General features: G+C 52.8%; 12 protein-coding genes across 12 annotated transcripts; 5 read left to right on the forward strand and 7 right to left on the reverse strand.

Moving 5' to 3' along the window:
* Positions 1-166: 166 nt before the first annotated feature.
* Positions 167-921, reverse strand: VTN49DRAFT_1916 (uncharacterized protein; the record flags this gene model as incomplete). The annotated part of the gene is made up of 5 exons (XM_069409583.1): positions 167-207; positions 264-569; positions 630-735; positions 795-849; positions 911-921. The coding sequence occupies 5 exons, from the start codon at positions 919-921 to the stop codon at positions 167-169; spliced, it is 519 nt and encodes a 172-aa protein (XP_069269673.1).
* A 547-nt stretch (positions 922-1,468) lies between these two features.
* Positions 1,469-2,429, forward strand: VTN49DRAFT_1917 (40S ribosomal protein uS5; the record flags this gene model as incomplete). The annotated part of the gene is made up of 3 exons (XM_069409584.1): positions 1,469-1,720; positions 1,857-2,114; positions 2,172-2,429. The coding sequence occupies 3 exons, from the start codon at positions 1,469-1,471 to the stop codon at positions 2,427-2,429; spliced, it is 768 nt and encodes a 255-aa protein (XP_069269674.1).
* A 31-nt stretch (positions 2,430-2,460) lies between these two features.
* On the reverse strand, positions 2,461-2,856 carry VTN49DRAFT_1918 (uncharacterized protein; the record flags this gene model as incomplete). The annotated part of the gene is made up of 2 exons (XM_069409585.1): positions 2,461-2,598; positions 2,791-2,856. 2 exons carry the CDS (start codon positions 2,854-2,856, stop codon positions 2,461-2,463), a joined length of 204 nt encoding a protein of 67 aa, XP_069269675.1.
* A 58-nt stretch (positions 2,857-2,914) lies between these two features.
* On the reverse strand, positions 2,915-4,068 carry VTN49DRAFT_1919 (uncharacterized protein; the record flags this gene model as incomplete). Its single annotated transcript, XM_069409586.1, has 5 exons — positions 2,915-2,996; positions 3,053-3,184; positions 3,246-3,730; positions 3,793-3,859; positions 3,941-4,068. 5 exons carry the CDS (start codon positions 4,066-4,068, stop codon positions 2,915-2,917), a joined length of 894 nt encoding a protein of 297 aa, XP_069269676.1.
* A 717-nt stretch (positions 4,069-4,785) lies between these two features.
* On the reverse strand, positions 4,786-7,833 carry VTN49DRAFT_1920 (uncharacterized protein; the record flags this gene model as incomplete). Its single annotated transcript, XM_069409588.1, has 1 exon — positions 4,786-7,833. The coding sequence occupies one exon, from the start codon at positions 7,831-7,833 to the stop codon at positions 4,786-4,788; it is 3,048 nt and encodes a 1,015-aa protein (XP_069269677.1).
* A 352-nt stretch (positions 7,834-8,185) lies between these two features.
* VTN49DRAFT_1921 (uncharacterized protein) lies at positions 8,186-9,771 on the reverse strand (the record flags this gene model as incomplete). Its single annotated transcript, XM_069409589.1, has 2 exons — positions 8,186-9,651; positions 9,708-9,771. The coding sequence occupies 2 exons, from the start codon at positions 9,769-9,771 to the stop codon at positions 8,186-8,188; spliced, it is 1,530 nt and encodes a 509-aa protein (XP_069269678.1).
* A 455-nt stretch (positions 9,772-10,226) lies between these two features.
* VTN49DRAFT_1922 (uncharacterized protein) lies at positions 10,227-14,012 on the forward strand (the record flags this gene model as incomplete). The annotated part of the gene is made up of 4 exons (XM_069409590.1): positions 10,227-10,679; positions 10,735-12,435; positions 12,484-12,936; positions 12,987-14,012. 4 exons carry the CDS (start codon positions 10,227-10,229, stop codon positions 14,010-14,012), a joined length of 3,633 nt encoding a protein of 1,210 aa, XP_069269679.1.
* Positions 14,013-14,392: 380 nt separating this feature from the next.
* On the reverse strand, positions 14,393-15,388 carry VTN49DRAFT_1923 (uncharacterized protein; the record flags this gene model as incomplete). The annotated part of the gene is made up of 1 exon (XM_069409591.1): positions 14,393-15,388. One exon carries the CDS (start codon positions 15,386-15,388, stop codon positions 14,393-14,395), a length of 996 nt encoding a protein of 331 aa, XP_069269680.1.
* A 317-nt stretch (positions 15,389-15,705) lies between these two features.
* On the reverse strand, positions 15,706-16,142 carry VTN49DRAFT_1924 (uncharacterized protein; the record flags this gene model as incomplete). The annotated part of the gene is made up of 4 exons (XM_069409592.1): positions 15,706-15,725; positions 15,785-15,848; positions 15,914-15,945; positions 16,001-16,142. The coding sequence occupies 4 exons, from the start codon at positions 16,140-16,142 to the stop codon at positions 15,706-15,708; spliced, it is 258 nt and encodes an 85-aa protein (XP_069269681.1).
* A 458-nt stretch (positions 16,143-16,600) lies between these two features.
* On the forward strand, positions 16,601-17,669 carry VTN49DRAFT_1925 (uncharacterized protein; the record flags this gene model as incomplete). The annotated part of the gene is made up of 2 exons (XM_069409593.1): positions 16,601-17,565; positions 17,615-17,669. 2 exons carry the CDS (start codon positions 16,601-16,603, stop codon positions 17,667-17,669), a joined length of 1,020 nt encoding a protein of 339 aa, XP_069269682.1.
* Positions 17,670-18,452: 783 nt separating this feature from the next.
* VTN49DRAFT_1926 (uncharacterized protein) lies at positions 18,453-19,845 on the forward strand (the record flags this gene model as incomplete). Its single annotated transcript, XM_069409594.1, has 2 exons — positions 18,453-18,573; positions 18,647-19,845. The coding sequence occupies 2 exons, from the start codon at positions 18,453-18,455 to the stop codon at positions 19,843-19,845; spliced, it is 1,320 nt and encodes a 439-aa protein (XP_069269683.1).
* Positions 19,846-20,890: 1,045 nt separating this feature from the next.
* Positions 20,891-21,544, forward strand: VTN49DRAFT_1927 (uncharacterized protein; the record flags this gene model as incomplete). The annotated part of the gene is made up of 3 exons (XM_069409595.1): positions 20,891-21,036; positions 21,218-21,318; positions 21,381-21,544. The coding sequence occupies 3 exons, from the start codon at positions 20,891-20,893 to the stop codon at positions 21,542-21,544; spliced, it is 411 nt and encodes a 136-aa protein (XP_069269684.1).
* Between the last annotated feature and the right edge of the window lie 168 nt (positions 21,545-21,712).

The following is a 21,712-nucleotide window of genomic DNA, read 5'->3' on the forward strand; positions in this document are numbered from 1 at the left end:
ATGCTTGAACAAAAGTAGCTTGAAGAATGAAAAGATAATCCGCCCGATTCCCTGGTTCTAATGAGAAGACAGCATGCAAACCCAAATTTTAGAGCCGACCGTGTATGTATCTACCATGCAGAACCCAAACCAGCCAAACCATCTAAGAAACACGATAATGCAATGTTCATGATCTGCTGTTCATATAACTCAGATAGCAGTTCCAGCCTAGGAATCATTGTCAGCCAGCCATATCTGAGGCAAAACACGAACGCCAAACCCACCTAAGCTAACGACATTGACCACCAAGACACGGTACTCAAGAGGAACCACGGAAAAATTGATCGCTTGTACGGTCGACCAGACGCCGACGTTGGTTTTGAACGTTGGCCAGAAACCGTTTCGGAGCTTCTCCCACGGATCGCTGCCTTCCATGATGGACATCGAGGTCAGGAAGCAGAAAAGATGGCTAGGGGTGAAAAGGACCTGATCGGCGGCGACACGGGTCGCGATTGTAGCGGCATAGCTTCTGAACGCGATGTGGCGTTGCAAGACTCCGTACCAAGCCGAGGCAGCGGGGCCGAAAACAGCTGCGAGCTCCATTAGCATGTCGATGATTATGGGTCAGCTGAATGAGTGATTGTTCGTACCTCCGCCGTACAGTATCATGCGTCCAGTTCTTCCGTAATCGTGTTTATCCAGCCCTTTTCGATCGACCAGTTGTTGTGCTAACACGTCTCCGGCACCGAACAGCCCCTGTCGAGGTTAGAAAAGCGTCTACTTGGCTCTGTTTATCCGCGTCAGAGAACTCATACAGCAGTAGTGATACTGGACGTCAGCAATGGCCGACTGGCCATCTTCGCAGAGTACCTGGAAGGCCGTCATTAGCGTTGATGCATCTCAATAAAGGTTTGTATGCAGGAACACGAACCATCGTAACATTTTGAAAGCTTTGAATCAACACGCAACGCTGATGGTAAAAGTACGCAATAAAAACTTGACAAGCGGTTTGATTGTGACTAACAAAGACTACGTCTACCGGAGAGCAGCAATGGTGAAAAATCTTTAACTCTCAGTACATCGGGATTCTGAATTGACTTCTTAAAAACACCTTCGCATTCGCGGCCGAACTGACCACGCAGAGATGCAGCTGAGCGGATCTGCCAAGCAAGATGCAGTAAGCTTTATCGTCCAATCAGAGATTCGCCTCGGTGGAAAATCCGATTTCCAAATTTCCACAGCTCTTCCAAGGCGGGGATAAACGATAGTCATGTGACCGGGTCTCACTTGTTCCCCTGGCGGAACATTAGGTTTTAGGGTTTAGGGCTGGCTTGTTAGGGTTGATTTGCTCGCTTAGCCCACCCCAAGCTATGGGAAATTTCTTAGTGCCAAACCGCGCGAACAGTAAAAGTGACCTCGGTCAGTCGACGACAACCATCCGAGTTTAGGACGTTCCCTCGCCCCCTTCGAACCGCCATACATATCAATCATGGCTGACGCTGCTCGTGGACGTGGAGGATTCGGTTCGCGCGGTGATCGTGGCCGCGGCCGTGGTCGTCGTGGCCGTCGCGGTGGCGGCAAGAGCGAGGAGAAGGAATGGCAGCCCGTCACCAAGCTGGGCCGTCTCGTCAAGGCCGGCAAGATCCAGTCGATGGAGCAGATCTATCTGCACTCGTTGCCGGTCAAGGAGTACCAGATTGTCGACTGGTTCCTGCCGAAGCTGAAGGATGAGGTTATGAAGGTACGGTTCTACGATATCAATTGGATCATTGTGCCGGGTTGAAGCGCGCAAGAGGAGGGTTACAAATTGGAAGATTATGCGGATGGCGCTTGCAGGACGATTATATGGGAGCGAATGCTAAAATATAATTCTACAGATCAAACCCGTCCAGAAGCAGACCCGTGCCGGTCAACGGACCCGTTTCAAGGCCATTGTCATCATTGGCGACTCGGAGGGCCACGTCGGTCTCGGAATCAAGACCTCCAAGGAGGTTGCTACCGCCATTCGCGCGGCTATCATTCTCGCCAAGCTCAGCGTTCTGCCCGTCCGGAGAGGATACTGGGGCAACAACCTGGGTGAGCCTCACTCGCTGGCCACGAAGCAGAGCGGCAAGTGCGGTTCGGTCACTGTCCGAGTATGTGTCCCGGTCCGATTTTAGATGCATCGTTAAGTTGTTCGCTAACATGTGTAGCTCATCCCTGCTCCCCGCGGCACCGGCCTGGTTGCCTCCCCGGCTGTCAAGCGTCTGCTGCAGCTCGCCGGTATCCAAGATGCTTACACCTCGTCGTCCGGCTCGACAAAGACCCTCGAGAACACCCTCAAGGCCACCTTCATGGCTGTCGCCAACACTTACGGTTTCCTGACTCCGAACTTGTGGAAGGAGACCAAGCTCACTCGCAGCCCGCTGGAGGAGTTCAGCGATGTTCTGCGCGAGGGCAAGCGGTTCTAAGCGATGGATGTGTGGACGAAATGCATGTTGTTTATTTAATGGCCGGAGTATGAATATGTGATCGGTTCAATAAAATTTCCGTTGGCCTGACATTTTCCTTGAACTCGTGCTCAACAACTGTAGTTGGACGCGGACTGGCCGCAGGTTTGCCATCTCTGAAAAGAGAAATCTGCATACCCGGTTACAATTCTTGATGGCAAGGTGACGCATCTCGCTTCATAGCAACGACTTGATGAGCAGTACTATTCGTTTGGGTACAGTACATTTTCAACACCTCTCGAGGTATACATAATCAAGATGAAATCATGCAGGTGAGCAATCTGCGCAATGAAAGTCATAATATCCCTTTTTCTTTCCGCACCAAGATTATACCAAAGTCATCAGCTTCCATCCTCTTGCTTTCGTCCATAGTGAGTGTGATCGACATTGGCGCTGGGTTGCTGAGATTGAGGCTATGGCTGGAACAACCAGTCGACTTCACTGTTTTAGGCACCCTCACTGTCGCCAACACGAATGGTTCCCTCCGGGCTATATCCATTGGCCCAGAATCCATCAATGGAGATTTGCCTAAAGAGAAAGGCTCATTAGCACACTTCGTCGTCCAGAGACAACGGTCGACTTACGCTTCTGAGCTATCATGACCGACGATCAACCAGAAGCCCATAACACCCTGAGTCAGGACATCCACAATCGCAAAGAGAATGATTTCCGCATCGACGCTGATCTTGCGAGCCAGCGGTGACGACGCCACAGCACTGCGAAGGTAACCCATTAGTCGCAACCTCGAGTATCGTGGAAGATAGTGGTAGCACATACATCAACAACAGCACCACTGCCAACAACTTTGCCGTCACAAACGCACTGTAAAACGTCTGCGTCTGATTACTGCGTCTGCGCACAGCTCGGTTGCCATTAAACCCAATTTGATAGACCAAGACCAGGAACGCGACACAACTAATCGCGTACCACACCCAGCGGCGCCCATGAATGGCAAAGATACCGACGTACGCAGCCACATAAAGGATCAAATCCGCGACGATTGCCACGAACAAGTTTGCGCCGGGCAGACTGCCGATAAACGCAATGTTAAGGACTTGCAGTGGAGTAGTGAGGATCCATTTCAGGTACTGCGCCCAGAAGATCTGCCGCGAGATTTGCTGGTACGTGTCCGGGACGTGCTTGTGTTTCTCGTGGATGAAAATGTCTCGCCAGGTGATGCCTTGGCCGGTGGACATGGCCAGGTAGACGAGGAAGGAAATGGTGGTGATGGTTGCGACAAAGACATGGAGGAGGCGTTTTTCCTGTGTGTCGCTGTCAGCTCTCCTCTAGCAGCAAATTATGAGCCTTGGTTTTGAAACGGAACCTTAGCTACTCTCGCAGCCAGCGAGTAGAAACAGAGGGAAGAAATCCCCATAAGGACCGTTACAACCCTACATCACAGCCGTAAACCAGGTTAGCAATATATCCCAAGTCCAAATCTAAGCCGGTTCTAAATGCGAAATGAAACCCACCATAGCGTCCGCTGCCCAGTAGCATGAATATGCTGCAACACCGGCGCATCGGTAGGCGTCACCGTGGGCACCGGACCAACCGGCGACGTCTGCGTCGGGACCGGCACAGTGATGGTATGTTTGAACATGCTGTCGTGAATTTGCAACATTACTGCTTCACTCCTTTGATCACTATCAATGATCTGAATTTTGGCTTAAGATTTTTTGTTTGGTGATGGTTGTTGAGGAGGGATCAGGATACCTTCCCTACGCAATAGTTAAGTACTATATACAGCCACACATTCTTTTTGCCGTTCTCGATTGATGACGACACCGTGTCAAGCAAGGGACCAATAGCTTCCGTCCATGGAACCCGGTTTCGAAGGGAAGAGCTCTTGATTTGTACTACATTTCTGTTTTTGTGTATGGTGGAATGATCTGCTGCACCTGACGTGCCGGGTAAATAAATTAGGGTTTTAGATCTGCTACCATCAAATAAACTACTCTCCTGCGGAAACGCCATCCAATCTTGCGCGCTATAAAGGTGTCCGCTTTTGTTTCTTGCCCATTGAATTAAAGACAAAGAGTATAATTTAATTGCCGATTTCCAATCGCGTTATATTTCTTGTTGATGCGCGTGACTTGTTTGGGGGGCAACCACCATCGTCATCATTACGTACTCGGTGAGGGCAGACCAGCAGACGTCCACACCAAACAACAGCATTCTGCTATGGGAACAAGGCGGGGATCTTTAGCCTACGCGATATTAAATAGCAGTAATTCCCCGGTCCGACCAATCTATGCATTGCATTGAGGGTATTGTACAATTTAGTTAGTATACATGTAGATCATCACCAACTCCGATTTCATGCTGCTGCTTCCGCATCGAGGTGGCGGATAACATCTTCACACCGCCCACACAGCGCATCCTCCGTCGCGGGCTGCGGCACCAGGTACCGCCAGCACCGAGGGCATTTACCCTCCAATGGAGCATACACGTGCACCGTCCCCTTTCGGCCATCAGATAGCTCAAACTCCCGCGAGTAGCTCCATTCTGCCGTGGAGATTCCCTCAGGCAGCTTCTCACCATCCGTACCGAGGGTGACGGAAGACACGACAAAGAAATCAGGGAGTTCCTCCCGATATCGCTGTAGCACGGCAGTGCCCACGGCGGAGTCAGCGGAGACCTGGATGTGCACAAACGATTGCAGCGAGGAGCCCATCTGCTTCAGAGACCGGGCGTTCTCTTGCACCGCCTTGATGGCTGCGTTGATGGCCATCAGGTTGACGTAGTCCTTTTCGAGAGCCTCGTTGTACCATTCTGCCGGCGGAGTGCGTGCGACGCGTCGCAGCGGGTGCTCCCACTGCGATTTAACATAGTCTGAACTGTGCTCCCACGACTCCTCCACGAGAAGTGGCGTAATGGGTCCCAAGAGCTCTTGCAGATACGTGTAGATGTGGAACAGGGTCGTTTGCGCGGCGCGCCGGCTACGACTATCCTCAGCCTCGGTGTACAAGCGGTCCTTGATTGTTTCCATGTAGAACGCAGAGAAGTCCATGTTTGCCCAACGATTCAGGGCGTTGATCGCGCGGTAGAATTCGAATTTATCGCTCGCGGCGCGGCACGTCTCGACCAGGCTCGCGAGGTGCATCAGGGCCAGATGATCCGTCTTGTGCAGTTCGGCGTACGGCTTCGTATGTTTGCTGGGATCAAAGTCGGCCAACGCGCCGAGGAGAACCTTGAACGTCACGCGGTACTTGTGCAGGCTGGTGTGCACCGTCTGCAAGACTTGTTGCCCGATCATCACGTCCCGAGTGTAGTCGCTACTGGCGACCCAGAGTCGGAGGGCATCTGGACCCAGAGCGTCATACACTGGACCTTGACTTTCAGCTTGTTGAGATTTGTTCTTGTTCCTCTTCTTTTGCTTCAGAGGGGGAAGTAGTGTGCCGTTGACGATCTCGCTGGGAGCAATCACGTTCCCAACTGACTTGCTCATTTTGCGCGCATCCTGATCTAGCGTGAAGCCGTGCGTGATGAGGTTCTTGAAAGGAGCTTTCGCGGCAGTCGGTGCTGCACCCGAGGAGAGCTGGTGAGCAATATACGTCAGCAGCCCAGATTGGAACCATCCGCGGTGCTGGTCACTGCCCTCCAGGTAGATGTCCGCAGGCCGATCTTTGCCCGGCACTGCGTTCTCAACTTGCGTCCAGCTGGTACCACTATCGAACCAAACGTCCATTGTATCCATGCCACGACGGTAAGCCTTGCCCCGAAGGGATGGAGGAATCCAGGCAGCATCGTCCGGTGCATCGGTCCACCACGCATCAATGCCGCGCTCATCAATGACCTTCATGATGTGCTGCACGCTCTCCTTGGTAAGCACAGCCTCGCCCGTCTCGCTGTCGTACAGGGTTGGAATGGGAACGCCCCACGCCCGCTGTCGCGAGATACACCACTCTGTTCGGTTCTTAACAAAGTTCTCCAGACGATTCTGTCCCGATTCCGGTATGAAGTTGACATCCGACAGCGAGGCTACCGCGGCATCGCGAATGTCCGCAACGTTAGCAAACCATTGCTCCGTAGCGCGAACAATCACGGGACGCTTTGATCGCCAGTCGTAGGGGTATTTATGCTTGTAGTCATACGAGTTGAGGAGCAGCTGCTGAGAGGCGATGTACTCTAGCACTGCGGAGTTCCCTTCATCGAGCACGCTCTTCCCCGCGAGCCGAGCAGGATCACTGGGCATCGCCTGGGAAGTGAAGCACCCTTGGTCGTCCACAGGTGCGTATGCCTGAATGTTCCGGGCAAGGCAAGCCTCGTAGTCTTCCATACCATGGCCGGGAGCGCAGTGAACAAGGCCAGATCCCGAATCTGCGGCCACGAAATCCGCCGTGATAATCGGTTGCTGGTCGATCCCAGGACGTTCAAAGAGAGGCCGATAAGTCGTCCGTTCAGAGAGCTCCGAACCAGAGATAGCACCGACTTCCAGAATCGGGAGATCCTCCTGCAGCATTTCACGCAGGTAATCCACGCGCGAATTGGCAACAAGGAGCTGTCCATGCTTGGCAGACTGCACGACAACGTACTCGAGATCTTCACCAACAGCAATCGCCGCATTCGCAGGTAGCGTCCATGGCGTTGTGGTCCAGATCACGGCGCTCAACTGGGAAGGATCAACCACAGAGCTCTGCCTCAGCCGATGCGGCATCTGCACAAGCGGAAACCGCACCAACGCTGCCCTGGAGACGTGGTCTTCTTTATATTCCAGCTCAGCTTCGGCCAGCGCCGTCCGCGTTGATGGCGACCAGTACACGGGCTTGAAGCGCCGATAGATCAACCCTCGATCTACCATTTCACGGAACACGCTTAGCTGCTTCATTTCAAACCCCTTGTCCATCGTTTTCCAGTGACCCTCCCAGTCTGCCATTATACCCCATGACTTGAACCCTTCCATCTGCTCGGCAACCGTCTTCTCAGCCAACTCGCGTGCTGCTCTCCGAATTTCCGCCGCGGTTGGCGTCTTCGTCTCCGCGCGTCCATCCCGCTGTCCATTCCATGGTTGCAGAGCCTTCAACTCAATTGGCAGTCCATGGCAATCCCAACCGGGAACATAGTGTATCCTTCGACCTCGCGCGAGTTGCGTCCGGTTGATAATGTCCTTGAGAATCTTGTTCAGCGCGTGGCCGACATGCAGCTCGCCATTGGCGTACGGCGGGCCATCGTGAAGGACAAAAGTGTCATTGGCCGGTCGTGTCTGGCGCTGCCACGCGTAGAGCTCGTCCGTGCATCGGCGCAAATACTTTGCTTGATCGGCTGCGGAGACTCGAGCGGGAAAGGTTGAGCGTGGTAGTTTGAGAGTGGACGACCAGGAGCGCGCCAGAGTGGAAGACGCGGTAGTCGCGGCGCGTTCCGTCATTCTATCATTATCTCTGAATTATGAAGGAGCGTGTTGATTTGAGCGCATAGGCGCTTCGTCTTATCGTTCAAGTTTGTCTCCTCGGGTCATAGCGCAGAGATCTAGAAATGGTAATATTACATGGCGATACGATAAAATTGTACATATAAGCGGAGAGTTGTACCGTAACTATGTCACGATTTGTAATTAAGCAGTAACGTTTAACTGGTGAATGATTCACGGCCTTTATATGATTCATCACTTGCAGTGAGTTGCATAGAGAACAGCAGATCGGTCAAATGATCTCTACTGTAATTGCAAGAGAACCCCTGCGCCCAACGCCCACGTCTCTCTGGGAAGTCGGATATCATGCTCAATAAATGGTCAGGCAACTGATGGCCCCATTCTTCAACACCTCGAATAGCAAACCGGGAAATCCATACAATTCCGTATTGCCGAGCCCATGGGCTCCGTCTTGACCTGGTTGCACGGATCGCTGTCTCCCTCCGGCGCTTTCCTCCCATCCACCAAGGAACTCGACGCTGCTCTCAGGGCTGTCGCCCCAGCCTCGGTTTAAGACCATCCCTCGATTGAGGGCCTCCTCATCAGCTGGATTCGCGTATGACCCTCTCCATACTTCCTTTAATCGCCTGGAGACATCATCGTAATGTGATTCTGATGTGATGACGTCGTTGCTAGAGTTGAGAATGATCTTCCAGCGGCTCCGTCGGTGGCGGTTGAATGGATATGAGCCGGGAACATTCCCATGCAGTATCAATTTGGTGACGGTTAAGTTGTTCGAAGGGGGTGGTGGTGGCCGATCGGGAATATCGGATCCTGGGAAAGGTTGCCCTGAAGCGGTTGGATACGAAATGAACGCGTCGAAACCGTGGTGGAAGTAATTGAAGAAGCATTCAGTAGGGAGTGAAGACGGATCGGCATTTGGCGGAGACATGTCATCATCCGAGTCATCGGTGACGCTGTTATTCGATGATTGATCGGTGTCCGCCGTATCCAGTGTTTGGCCTGGTGGTGGACTCATCGGATGCGAGCGCACAGCACCAGGAGTGCCGTGGATTGAGATCCGACGGTCGCTCCTGCGGTATATCGCATCAGGTGGACCTAGCTCTGCAATGAGATCCTGCGGTGTGGTTTCAGAAAGGGTAATCTTGAATGGCGGGCTCGACCGTCGAACAACTTCGATATGTCCCCCTCCGTAAATCTTGATCTCCTCAACTTCGTCTGGAACCCCTTCTTTAGCCTTCCCAATCAGAGACGGTGACCTGGGATATTGCGGGGCGACTGTAAATAACTGTGTCCGGGCTTCAGCCCATGAGGTGCCTTGAAAGATGGCCATAGACGTTGCCGGCGAAGCAGCGGATGAAGACAACAGTGCTACGAAGTCGCACTGTTCGGACCATGCGGAATGTTGTAGTGGGAAGGAGAACGCAACACCAGGGTACGAGAGCACGTAGGTTCCGTACGGTGAACCGTCCGCTGGCGGGATATATTCTCCAGGATAAGAAGGTCCGAACAGGCGGTTATACACATGGCGAAACGTCGGACCCGAAGACGCGCTTTGTCGATCCTGCGACTTGGACGTTTTGACTACTTCATTGTTCTTATATACCAGCGGCGTTTTGTGGAAATCCAGCACCTCGATCAAACGTAGTCGTTGATCCGGGCCATCAAAGCGCAACCGCAGACCATTTGGCGGCAGAGTCAAGACCACTGGCTCAGCCAACGGCCTCGTCGGAGAGTATGCGACATCAATCGAGGGATATGTCTGAGGGTGCGACTTCAGCCGACTTAGGACGCTATGCAGTGAGCTTCCCAGGGCTGTAAAGTTCACAATGTTAGATGATGCACGCTACTAGCTTGGAACGTATACTTGCTTAAGAAGCCCAGCCCCTTGCCTGGGATCACCTGCATCGGCGTGGCCGTCCTTGCGGTGGACATGGTGGGCGAGTTATCGGTACATGACGCAATGCGAACAGAGGGGTTGACAAGTGAAGAACGTATCGTTCCAGCTCTCTGATACCAGCGTTGAGTTACAAAATCCAGATATATTCTCGTCGATCCGACTTCTCGAGTCAACCCGACATGGGATCAACCGTCGATCATGTGAGGGGCCCTTGTGACTTAAGGACACCGCCCGCTTACTGCCGGATTTATTTCACCGCCTTTACTGCACGCGATGGTCCTAGCGTCTGCGCTAACCCTGTTTTATTTGTTTACAGATTCCCTAACTTGGTTCATCGGCAACAAAACACGCACCAAGAACAGACCATTGATTGCTGCATCAACGGAGGGTCCACCCCTGTCATTGGAACTTTCATTTTCCGTTCTATCTTGATAGCAGTTTACGGAGCATATCTACTACGCCCAGTCAAATACCTTACAGCTACAGCAATATGCCGCCGCAGCAACGGCCCGGCAGCGGGCTTGCGGCGAAGAAGCCTGCCACGCGACAAGCACCACGGCGAGTAGGACCGGCAGTGACGGAACGTGTGCAGTCGCCCGCGAATCCATTGAAACCGACAAACGCCAATGCTGTGCGCGCGATCAAGTCCCCGACCTCGCAGTCGGTCGCCGGAGCGAAGCGAAAAGAACGCGACTTCGAGCCGTCGATGGGCGAAGACACGAGCATCCACGTGGTAGTTCGTTCGCGCGGGCGCAACGAGCGGGAGACGAAAGAGAACAGCGCCGTCGTGGTGTCGGTGGACGGTGTCAAAGGGAAAACAATTGAGGTGTCCATGGGCCCCAATGCGCTCAGCAATAAAACATACCACTTTGACCGGGTCTTTTCCCCGGCCGCGGACCAGGCGACCATTTTTGAGGAGGTCGTTGCGCCAATGTTGAACGAGGTAAATCCAGGCGCGCGCTTTTCGCCGAGATGCGGATTTGACTGACGCATGCCAGATGTTGTCCGGTTACAACTGCACGATCTTCGCCTATGGGCAGACTGGCACGGGCAAGACATACACGATGTCTGGCGACATGACGGACACCTTGGGGATCTTGTCGGACAATGCCGGTATAATCCCCCGCGTGTTGTATAGACTTTTCCAGAAGCTCGAAGATACCGAACATACCGTCAAGTGCTCGTTCATTGAGCTATACAATGAGGAGCTGCGGGATCTTCTAGCGTACGACGAGAAATCAAACCTCAAGATCTACGACAATGAGAACAAGAAGGGCCAAGCGAACAGCACCATGGTCCAGGGAATGGAGGAAACGTACATCGATTCCGCGTCGGCAGGAATCAAATTGCTTCAGAAGGGCAGTCATCGACGCCAGGTAGCCGCAACAAAATGCAATGACCTGAGCTCGCGAAGTCATACTATTTTCACTATCACAACACAAGTGAAGCGAACAACGGATACTGGCGAGGAGTACATCTGCCAGGGCAAGCTAAACTTGGTTGATCTCGCTGGGAGTGAGAACATTCAACGAAGCGGTGCCGACAGCAAGCGTGCGGCGGAGGCTGGTTTGATCAACAAGAGCCTGCTTACATTGGGCCGCGTCATCAACGCTCTTGTCGACAAGAGCCCTCACATTCCCTACAGAGAGTCTAAGCTCACGCGACTCCTTCAAGACTCTCTCGGTGGTCAGACGAAAACCTGCATCATTGCCACGGTGTCGCCGGCAAGGTCGAATCTGGAAGAGACCATCTCGACCTTGGATTATGCTTTCCGGGCCAAGAACATCCGCAATAAGCCTCAAATAAACTCGACATTGCCGAAGAAGACGGTGCTCAACGAGTTGACCGTTGAGATTGAGAAGCTGAAGAGCGAGCTCATCGCGACCAGACATCGAAACGGCGTCTATCTTCCCACAGAGACCTATGAGGAGCTGAAGGTGGAGAGCGAATCACGGCGGATAATCAATGAGGAGCAGAGGGCCAAGATTGAAAGCATGGAGGCCAGTCTCAAGCATAAACTTCAAGAACTCTTCACCTTGACGAGCAATTTCAACAATCTGAAACAGGAAAACAAGGAAACACGGGAGAAGCTCGAACAAACGAATGACCTCCTGGAGAGGACGGAAATTATCCTTCAAGATACCCGAAATCAGCTGGAGCAGGAGGAGATGCTGCGCAAAGCTCATCAAGAGACTGAAGAGCAGCTGCATGGCATCGGGTCAGAGTTGTTGTCCAAACTGGAAAAAACCGTGGAACACGTCAACGGCCTGCATAACAAATTGCGACGAAAATCGGACCTCTCAAGGCTCAATCGAGAAACATGGGAGGCATCAACTGCCGATGTAGTTGATGTGACGAGGCTGGTGGACAACAAGTTCGATGCTTTTCACACTCAGCACTCGGCTTTGATCGAAAACTTGTCGCAGAGAATCACGAGTTTTGTTGCGTCGGAACTGCAGAACGTGGACCGTAGTCGATCCAAGTTGGCAGAATACAACTCCCTACTCGGCGAAACGGAGAATCGCTTTACGCAGCAAGCTTCCCAGGCGCGGGATGAAATGAATGAGGTGCTCGAAGAGATAAAAGTCTTGAGGGAAGATGTCAAGCGGAAAGTCGGCGAGGGTCTGAACGGGTTGTCTACGGCCGCAGAGCGGATATCGAAAGAGGTAATCGGTGAACTTGTTGACTTTCATACTCAGGTATGTGCCAGAAAAATCTTGGTTGGGTTTGAATACTGATTTCAGTAGCTGCACGCGTCGTATAGCTCCCTCGGAAATGAGCTCAAGGCGATGTTTGAAAAGTTGGTTGAGCATATCAAGTCTCAGAAAACGGAGCTCGATGAACTGCGAGATGCCCTTCTGAAAGCGAATCAGCAAACCATTGAGGCTAATCGCACAGCTTCAAGTGAGCTGCAGAGAGCATTGGAGGAAGAGCGGGAGCAGGCGGCGTTGGATCAGGCCAAGTTGCTCTCTCAGATTAAAGAGCTCGTTGAAGAGTCAGCCCAGGCCCAAAGGAACCGGCTGAGGAACAGAGTGAGCCGAATAACATCGAACATTACATCTTCTGGGAAGAATCTCGAGGCCGCAAGTCGAACATACCGAGAAGGTATGAATGGTTGGGTTCAGAGAGAGGACGACTTGGTCAAGGAGGTTACTACAACGCGGGATACCATCAAGAACCGCATGCAGAGTGACTGGACGGTAAGTCATCATGGCTTGTTTTGTAGGAACCCCGTATTGATGACACTCAGAGCTTTGAACAACGCAACGAATCTATTCAGAAAGCGACAGAAGCCGTCCATGAGGAGACAATCAGGATCGTGGATGCTCAGATGCAGGGCATGGCGACGCAGATGGAAGCGTTGGACGACTTTGTAACGCGAGCACGATCTCAGAATGACAACCACTACGAGGCGCACATGGACAATCTTCGAGAGCTGACCGGGGCAGTTCGAGGGTCTTACGAGGCCTTTGATGCCGACTCAGCCAGCTTCAGTGGGCGGATGCGCAGCATCGGAGCCGAAGTTGGCCAGACGCGGAAAGCCATCGATGAAGTCGTCACTCCGTTCTCCACAGAAGTTCGGCAATCCCTGGACGATCTGAGGAACAACATCCAAGCCGCTCCCATGGCTGAATACGAACCCACCGGAACGACCCCTCCTCGGATGACTTACGAATACCCGACCAATCTCCCACGGACGGAGTCACACAGGAGCCTGCTCGCAAAGTTCAAGCAAGCACGAAACCCAGAGGCCCTGGAGTCATTGGATGGCGAAGAATCGAGCCCAAACAATCACCCCTTGGGAGCCCCGTCAAAGACTCAGGTCTATCATGATCACACAGAGGACGAGGTATCTTCTACCACTACCCAACTCGCACCCTTGGCATCATCATCCAACACGGGACTTAGGGAGGTCGACGTAAACGTCGCCGCGAGTAGGCCAACAAGCTCTAGCGCTGACGGCAGCGGGAACTCAATCGCGAAGCTGATTTCCACGGATGAAACTCTGACAAAGCACAAACTTCCCTATCACGAAGATGAGGAAGACATTCCCGACAAGGACGAGAACATGATCGACGAGCTGGAACCCCCTCCGGCAAAGAAACAAAAACAAACCCCATCATCTTTCGAAAGCAAGTTGCCACAAAAGAAAACCACACGACGCATGGCGACAAGCGGGATTCTCCCACTCGAAGGGAGGGAAAATGATCCAGTGATTTCTACAACTGGCATTCCAGGAGGGCGAAGACTACGGAGTCATCCTGCTTCTGGGTGATACCCCTAATCATGGTTTTGTTGGCTCGGTATACATTGTGTGTTTTTGGCGCATGGAGTGGCATTCTTTGGTTGTTCTCTTTTGGGTCTGTGTGAGTTGGGTTATTCGTGTATTGTACAGTCATGGAGGGAAAGAGGTTGGGTTGTGTATGGGCTGATTCTCTATACCCCTCTGTATTTGTTTCTGCTCTGGTGTTCTGTCATTCTAATTCATTGTTGTTCGTTGCCTGGTGTATAGTCTATCTGAACATGGCATCGAATGGGTTCAAAAAGGCGGACAAGTTACAGATTTCGAAAAGTCAAGGATGACGAAGATTCGTTACCATAAATCATCAGTTGTTATGACATCGTAGCCCTATATCTATGGCAGAGACACTCAAGTTACTCTTCTTGCTGCTTCTCATGCCTAGATTCTGAGCCTATACGGTGACCCTCCTGCGCCTGCGCTTCCTCCCTCGTTTCCGCCGTCTCCTGGGACGACAGGAAATCTTGTCCACCAGCCTCAATCACCCGGCGCAGCTCTCCCATGCGTTTCTCAAATTGCTCCATCATTTCCTCCAATGTCTGACTTGGATCATTGTTATCTTTGGCCGTGGTGTGGATGTCGCGCGGGAAGCATGATGTACCCTCGATGCGCAGCATGAGCGTGCCACCGGACGCGTCGTCGGCGTTCTGCGGGGTGTCGAATGTTGGGGCAGGGCTGAGATGGGCGTCGAGGACTTGCCAATCTGACGAAAGACTATGCGCGGACATGATTCGATATCCTAGATTTGCTTGCTGTTGTTTCTGCTGGGCCGGGGAACTCGACATTTGCGTTGTGCCGGTGCCGGCCGACGTGGCGAATTGGCCCTCCGGAACGCCAGTACTAGTAGGTTCCACATCGAGAATGATGTAGCGTTCCTTGACGCCGGGGACGGGCGGTGGGAGGAAAGTCGCGGGCTGCTTGTTGCCTCCTTCGGAGTCTCCTGGTTCTCCCCGTGGCGGCAAGGGAGCAGCGTCCCCGATTCCCAGCGCGCGCATGGACGCTTCGGTCAGAATCTCCGGATCGTCATCCGAGAAGATGTAGTGCACTGTCGGATGATGGTAATCGGACGAATGCGCATCTTCGATCAGCGTGAAGAATGGGCGGAAGAGGTTGGGCTCTGCTCTGCCGCTGCCGGTGGGCACGGCATGTTCCGGCTGCTCCTCAGAGACATCCTCTGCTTGATAATGATCCGCATGGGCTGCGGACTCTGTCGTCGTCCCTTGGTGTTGCGGTTGTCGGGGTTGGTCGGTTTCGTTGGGTCGGGATTGTTGGATTGGAGCGTTAGTGCCTGCGGAGTGTTTGGACGATATTGACGACGACAGGCCCGGGGGATGGCGTTTCGGTAAAGACATTTCTGATTGCTATGACCTCCTACATGGTTGGGACGTTGGCCCATGTAGTACAGTGCTTATTTCTTGATCCTGGAGGCGTGAATTCAGATGCGGAGAAGCATTGAGAGCTGGTCCAGACTTGAGCTACTTCGTCACGTGATTTACGAGATGGCTGAAAGCAGCTCGTCAACAAAGCTGCTGAACGCGTCTTGAATCGAGATGGACAACAGGCCGAATGCATGCCAGGGTATCAAATGGAGCTATAAATGTACATGCCGATAGAGCCGATCATGCGCTGGGCTGTTTCACGTCCGACGAAAGAGCATGAGACTGATTCATCACTGGTCCCATTCAAACTCTGCGCAAAGCAGTCAGCCAAATGCTGATCATTTTCGAGGTCATAAAGGAAACACGAACTCTGTCTGCACATTGGGCATAGGCCTCTCGAAGTCACCTGTTGAATCCAGGTCAAGAGGCAATGCTGTAGTGGCATCTTGTTAGATATCAAGTCCAAACTGGCAGACGGCTTTAGGAGAAGGGAAGCACCATGTGGAATGAATGACCGCATTTTCCAAGCACTATTGCCCATGTCAATTCCATGTCATCGCAATCATGAACGTTGTTCTGGCCTACAGATTGGGCAATCATCGCCAGGGAATTTGCATTTGGGACACGTCCCGTCAAACTGCACACGGCAGATGCCACACACCTCGTCCTCGGGCCGGTCCCAACGCCAGTACGCAACCGCGTTCCATTCTTTGATCCTGACCTTCATGACGAGGTCGACGAAGTATGAGGTCTATCCATGCCGTGCAATGGAGGAATGAGCCTCGTATGCCAAGAAATAACCGCGCTAAGCTGTTTTAGAAATAGTGGATATCAAGCTCAATTGCTGGCCTTAGGCAGAAATCGCGATGGACACTCGGAAGCTCTTCAACAAAGAGGAACAATTGAAGATTGGCTCGAACATCGAGGTTACTGATAAGTTCATGACTAACCGACTGTTGAATCGCTCTTCTTCAGATCTGAATGGGATTGTTCGCGAGTATGTACATATCTGCCATTTGATTGGCTTATCGGCTTCATGCATTGGCTTGATTGATCTCGGGACTCATCGGCTTCTGTTGCAATTCAGCCTTTGAATCACGGTATCGTTCCACTCGACCCGCTCTTTGATGGCTCGCGTACGGGATACACATTTCTATATGTAGTCGTGCCCTCAATTGATTTAAGATGACGTCGGTTGCTGTTCGCTCGCTCCTCCGACCCTCCATATCCCCTTCTCCGCTCGGTCGTCTCCGTACTGTGACCACTCATCAGCGACGTACCATGTTCAATTCTTATCTCGTCACGCCGCAAGAGCTCAATGAAGCTCTGAAAAAGCTGCCTCCGACAAATCCACCGACCGGGCCCCGTGTGATTCCCCTGTGCGCATCATGGTTCTTGCCTAATGATCCCGAAGGCCGGACTGGTATCCAGGTCTTCCGAAAGAGCCACATTCCCCATGCCCGGTTCTTTGACCTCGACGCTATCAAAGATGAGGATTCTCCCTATCCGCACATGCTGCCGACGAATGAGCGTTTCGCCCAGGCAATGAGCGAATTGGGCATTCGCCGGGATGACAAGGTCGTCGTCTACGACAGTGCCGAGCTGGGAATCTTCAGTGCGCCTCGTGTGGGATGGACGCTGCGAGTCTTTGGCCATCCTGGGGTTCACGTTCTGGATAACTACAAACTTTGGGTCGAGCAGGGCTTCCCCACGGAGTCTGGGGACCCGGAGCCCGTCGAGAAGACTGAGTACCCAGTGCCGTCATATGAGACGGACCACGTGGTTCACTTTCCGGAAATGAAAGAAATTGTAAAGGAAAACAAGAAAGGCTCTCAGGCTGTTGAGGTCTTAGATGCACGCCCTTATGGCCGCTGGGCCGGAACAGACCCCGAGCCGCGCCCCGGCCTCCCCTCAGGCCACATGCCTGGCTCAAAGAGTCTGCCCTTCCAAGAGCTCCTTGATCCAAAGACCCGAACATTTCTTCCGCCCGATCAGCTCCGGAAGATCTTCGAGGAGAAGGGCGTGAATCCGTCCAAGACTATCGTCACTTCTTGCGGCACCGGGGTAACCGCGGCGATCGTTGAAACGGCCCTCTTGGTTGCCGACTATGGAGAGCCACAAGAGAGGCGTGTTTATGATGGCAGCTGGACGTGAGTACAATTCCCGGTAATTTTTTGACTCACTATTAACCTAGGACAGGGAATGGGCGCAACGGGTGCCCGCGGATAGCGGGCTAATCGAGAAGGCCAAATAGTCGGTCCGATGGGCGCTTTTATGGCAACTGCTTGTCTCCGCGAGTCCTGAGCGATCTGATATTGATCCGACGATCTCTTGCAAACTACGAAATGTGGGCCATTGTTGATGGAACTTCAGTTGTATCGATGAGTGAGTGGATGAGGGCATTGATGTTCAGTTCCTTGTAGATGTACAGTATCGTCATAGAATACCCCTCGTTATGGAACTCCTTTATGATTCAAGCTAGGAACCACTGCACTGCGAATGATCAAGCAGTTGTAAATTCTAACATGCTGAGTGCTCGAGTGTCATGAGAAAGAAGTCTTGATGCAAGATCGATCTATGCAAGGTCCAGTAGTCACAGTCGACCAATCAGAGCGAGTCAAGATGTTGCTTAGTCATCAAGGCATGCCTCGATTCCGATCAATCTCATTCGGCGCAGTCCACCGTCCAAAGCAGTCTCCATCGTTCCATTCCGTTCATTTTCCCTTGATCCATCCTGCAATCCAGGCGATGAATGGGTCATGTCAAGCTACAATGCTGCAGGACGCCTATTCCAGTCAGTCCAGTGTCGATCGTGAGTCAGTTCCTTCTTACTCTCTAGCATCATCGCCGAATTTCGCCCGGCATCGCCTCCCCACACTTCCCCGGCGCCTGTCAATGATCGATCTGCAAGTTCCAGCATAACTGACCGAGGCATGGTCCTCAATAGTTGCTGTTCCTGAAAAGTATCATCCTTTTATATAGGCATCGTTCCCTTTTGTGATTTCCGCACCTCCGCCAGTCTCTGGCACCAACCACCATGGCTGCCGTCCGCAAGGTGTTTCACTGCGCAGTGGACGATACCGTCCTCACCACCAATATCAGCGAAATCAGAAGATGGACCGCCAACGGTGCTATCACTCTCTTCGTGCCTCTGTACAGTATGTGGTCGCTTTGGTGCGGTTTTTTCTGGGGTGACGACAGGGCGGTCGCTGATATTTTCGGTACACACAGCTCTCGAACGCCTTCAGCCCCCCAAGCGCGGCGGATCGCAGTTGGCCATCAACGCGCGCGAAGCTGTTCGATTCCTCGATCGCGTGACCTCGGGCAAGGATAGCATTCCGCCGGAGCGCATCGTTTTGCAGGGGCCAATGGAGCAGTATGAAGACTGGGCCGAGGCCGAGGCATTTTTCCTGCCGGAGTACGAGGAGGAAGCAGGCGAAGCTCCCGACGTCGGTGATCGCACCGCGCCCACTCCCAAGGCCGAGGAACCAAAGACCAACGGCCATGTTAAGACCTCGACGAACGATGGTCGTGGTTTACCCGGCCTCCCCAGTGACTTGTCCCAGATGCTGCTGAGCAAGCTCAATTTCAAGGCACCTCCGCAGGACTTGGCTCCCGGCCCGAAAGAGGTCAAGTCGTCCGTGTCGATTCCGTCGACCGGAACGCGCAGCGATCAGGCGTCACGATCCTCATCCCGGAGCTCGCGCAGCAGCCCGGAGTACGTTGACGTTACCGTCGTCAACGGGGACGGACCGATTCGCCGCCCACGCACAACTTCGACCGGTTGCGTGCCAGCAGCTCCGATGGAGATTCGCCCACTACTCAGCGCGCTGTTGTGGCGTCTCCATGCGAACAAGGCCAACGCGAGTCCAGTAAAGAATCTGATGCTTGTGACAAACGATCGCAGCATTCAGGAATGGGCTCAGAAGTTCGGAATCATGGCCAAGAACATTCATCAGCTCCGAACGGCCATCCAGTACGAAGAACGTGAGTACAAAAACCGCTGCAAGTACGCCGAGAAGCTGCAAGCGTCGACGGAGCAAGCAAGACCTCTGTTTCAATACGACAATGAAAGCGATGAAGATGAGCTTGTGTTTGTGCCCCGGGGGGGTCGCGGAAAGGGCGGCAGCCGAGGATCCAGCAGCCGTGGAGGCAATGGTCGCAAGGGCGCCGCCCGAGTTCCCAGTACCTCTGCACCGCCGATTGAGTCGGTGATTGAAATTCCGTCTGAACCGATCGACCCCAACTCATTCAGCCGTTCTCTTGGTCCCACAACCACCGTTAAGCAGCCGGGTGTTGAATCCGGCACGCAAGGTGGCTCTCGTGGAGGCTCCACTCGGCGATCGGGCGGCGGTCGACGGGGGGGCGGCCCTCGTGGTCGCGGAGGAAACGGAGGCAGCCGTGGACGGGGTAAGCTGTGGGTTCCTTGAGCGCAACGCTGGGTTCTGCCTTCGAGTTTGGACGCGATTGCAGAACCTCTGTTGTAAAAAATTGATGTTCTTTGCGGTTCGGACACCATACCCTCGGTTTGGTTTCGACAAAATCCTGCAAGTGCAAGTTCCGGGGTGAAAGACACGGACTGGAACCGCGCGGCCACGAGTCTTCATCTTACCCTACGCGAGCTTTCTCGAGTTTGGAGGGTCAAGGGAGGTGACTCGCTCTTTTTTCTTGTTTCTCTGACAGGAGCATACGTATATCTTTTGGCCATGCGAGGATCGTCATGGCGGGCTGATGCTGGTTGTTGCCGCCTCACGTCGTGAGAACGATTGGAGTGATGCCATCCAAGGCTGGCGGTGCCAGCGCCACGAGTTACGATCTGAGTGTCGGGATCATGCTTGCCCGGGGTCTGTGCATGTCAAGAGCTCCGGCTTCCTCTGATGTCCACGGTCATGGCCGTCATTATGTCCTATCTGACTGGGATTTTGTCTCTGCTGATTCGATTTTTTTTTTTTTTCTTCTCCATTGACCTCTGATGTTATGCAGTTTACTTCCATGTTCCAGATGACTACTACTAAGTACTCCCAGATTGAGAACCATCTATATAAGACTGTATCCTCTGACCCGGCTATCTTTAAACGAATGGACCGGGGTTCCGTGAGTAACTACTGTAGTCCCAGCTCCCATGATCCGATCGGAATCATATGACTTGAATCACGTGTCTGAATGATTCCTTTTCCAGTAACACCACGTGCCTTGCCTTGGAGGGAGGAGAAGGAGCGGAGGAGGGAATCCCCAGTGGCGTCCGGAAAAGGGAAGGGCGGCCAACCGGACCATCCACCTGAGACGATTAATGCATGGATCATCAGTAGCCACTCCCTTATATTCCCTTCCGTCGTATATATATTTCTCAGCTGCCTACCTCTGGTTCTAAGTTCAGAGTTTCGTACAAAGCGTCAAGTTACCTTTCCCATTAGCCCCCAGCTTGTGTTATCAGTCGGATCGATTTAACTATCAGAAGAAAATAGTATTTACGTCATGGCCGACACTCCCACCATCGACGAAACCTCCATCGCGAGTGCGCTGCCACAGCGCCGCGACTCGCTTGAGAAACACCTGCAGACCCGTCCGGAGATGCAGGATCTTCAGAATCGAGCGATTCTGGTCGATCCGGGTATTGCACCGTATGTTTATTCCCCCTTAGCTCCCATCAATGGACAAAAATAAACAATACCCCGCATAAGTGTAGCTCGGAGGGAGGGGGAAGGGGATAGGATTAGGGATTGGAATATCGGGTGTGAGGATGGGCACGATTTACTAACGACTTTACTGCGTGGCTTCTGTCACGGTGGGGTTGATGTATAGATCGATCCAATCTGCACGACGAGAACTCGCACGGCAGAAGATCTCGGATAGTTTGAAGAAGAGTCTTGAGCATAGGCCGGGAAGGGAGGAGCTTGTTGAGAGTATGGATTTCTCTCCTATTCTTTCTCTCTAGAAAGTTGCTGATTGATTTTCTGTTGTATAGAGAACATTCTTCCTGCAAACCTCAACACTGCACCTGCCCTGCACGCAAATGCCAGAGAGCTAGAGAAGAATATGCTGGCGGATAACCTGGACCAGAAGATTGCCTCACGGCCGAGTCCGGAGCAGCTGATTGAGAAGGGGATTCTCGAGGAGAGAGACCTGTGATGGCTTGGCAGCCATTCGGCTCTTTGATTATGGTTTGGGATGGATATCCTTTTTTGACAAATTCTCCATTCTTATCAGTGATTCACTCCTCCGCCGGTTAGTCCTTTTGGATTGATCGACGAGTTGGGTGATTAGGATTCAGATTGACGTGCAATGCCAGTCTTATCC

This window comes from Thermomyces lanuginosus, assembly GCF_041956635.1.
Source record: "Thermomyces lanuginosus strain ATCC 200065 unplaced genomic scaffold VTN49scaffold_24, whole genome shotgun sequence".
Lineage (NCBI taxonomy): Eukaryota > Fungi > Ascomycota > Eurotiomycetes > Eurotiales > Trichocomaceae > Thermomyces > Thermomyces lanuginosus.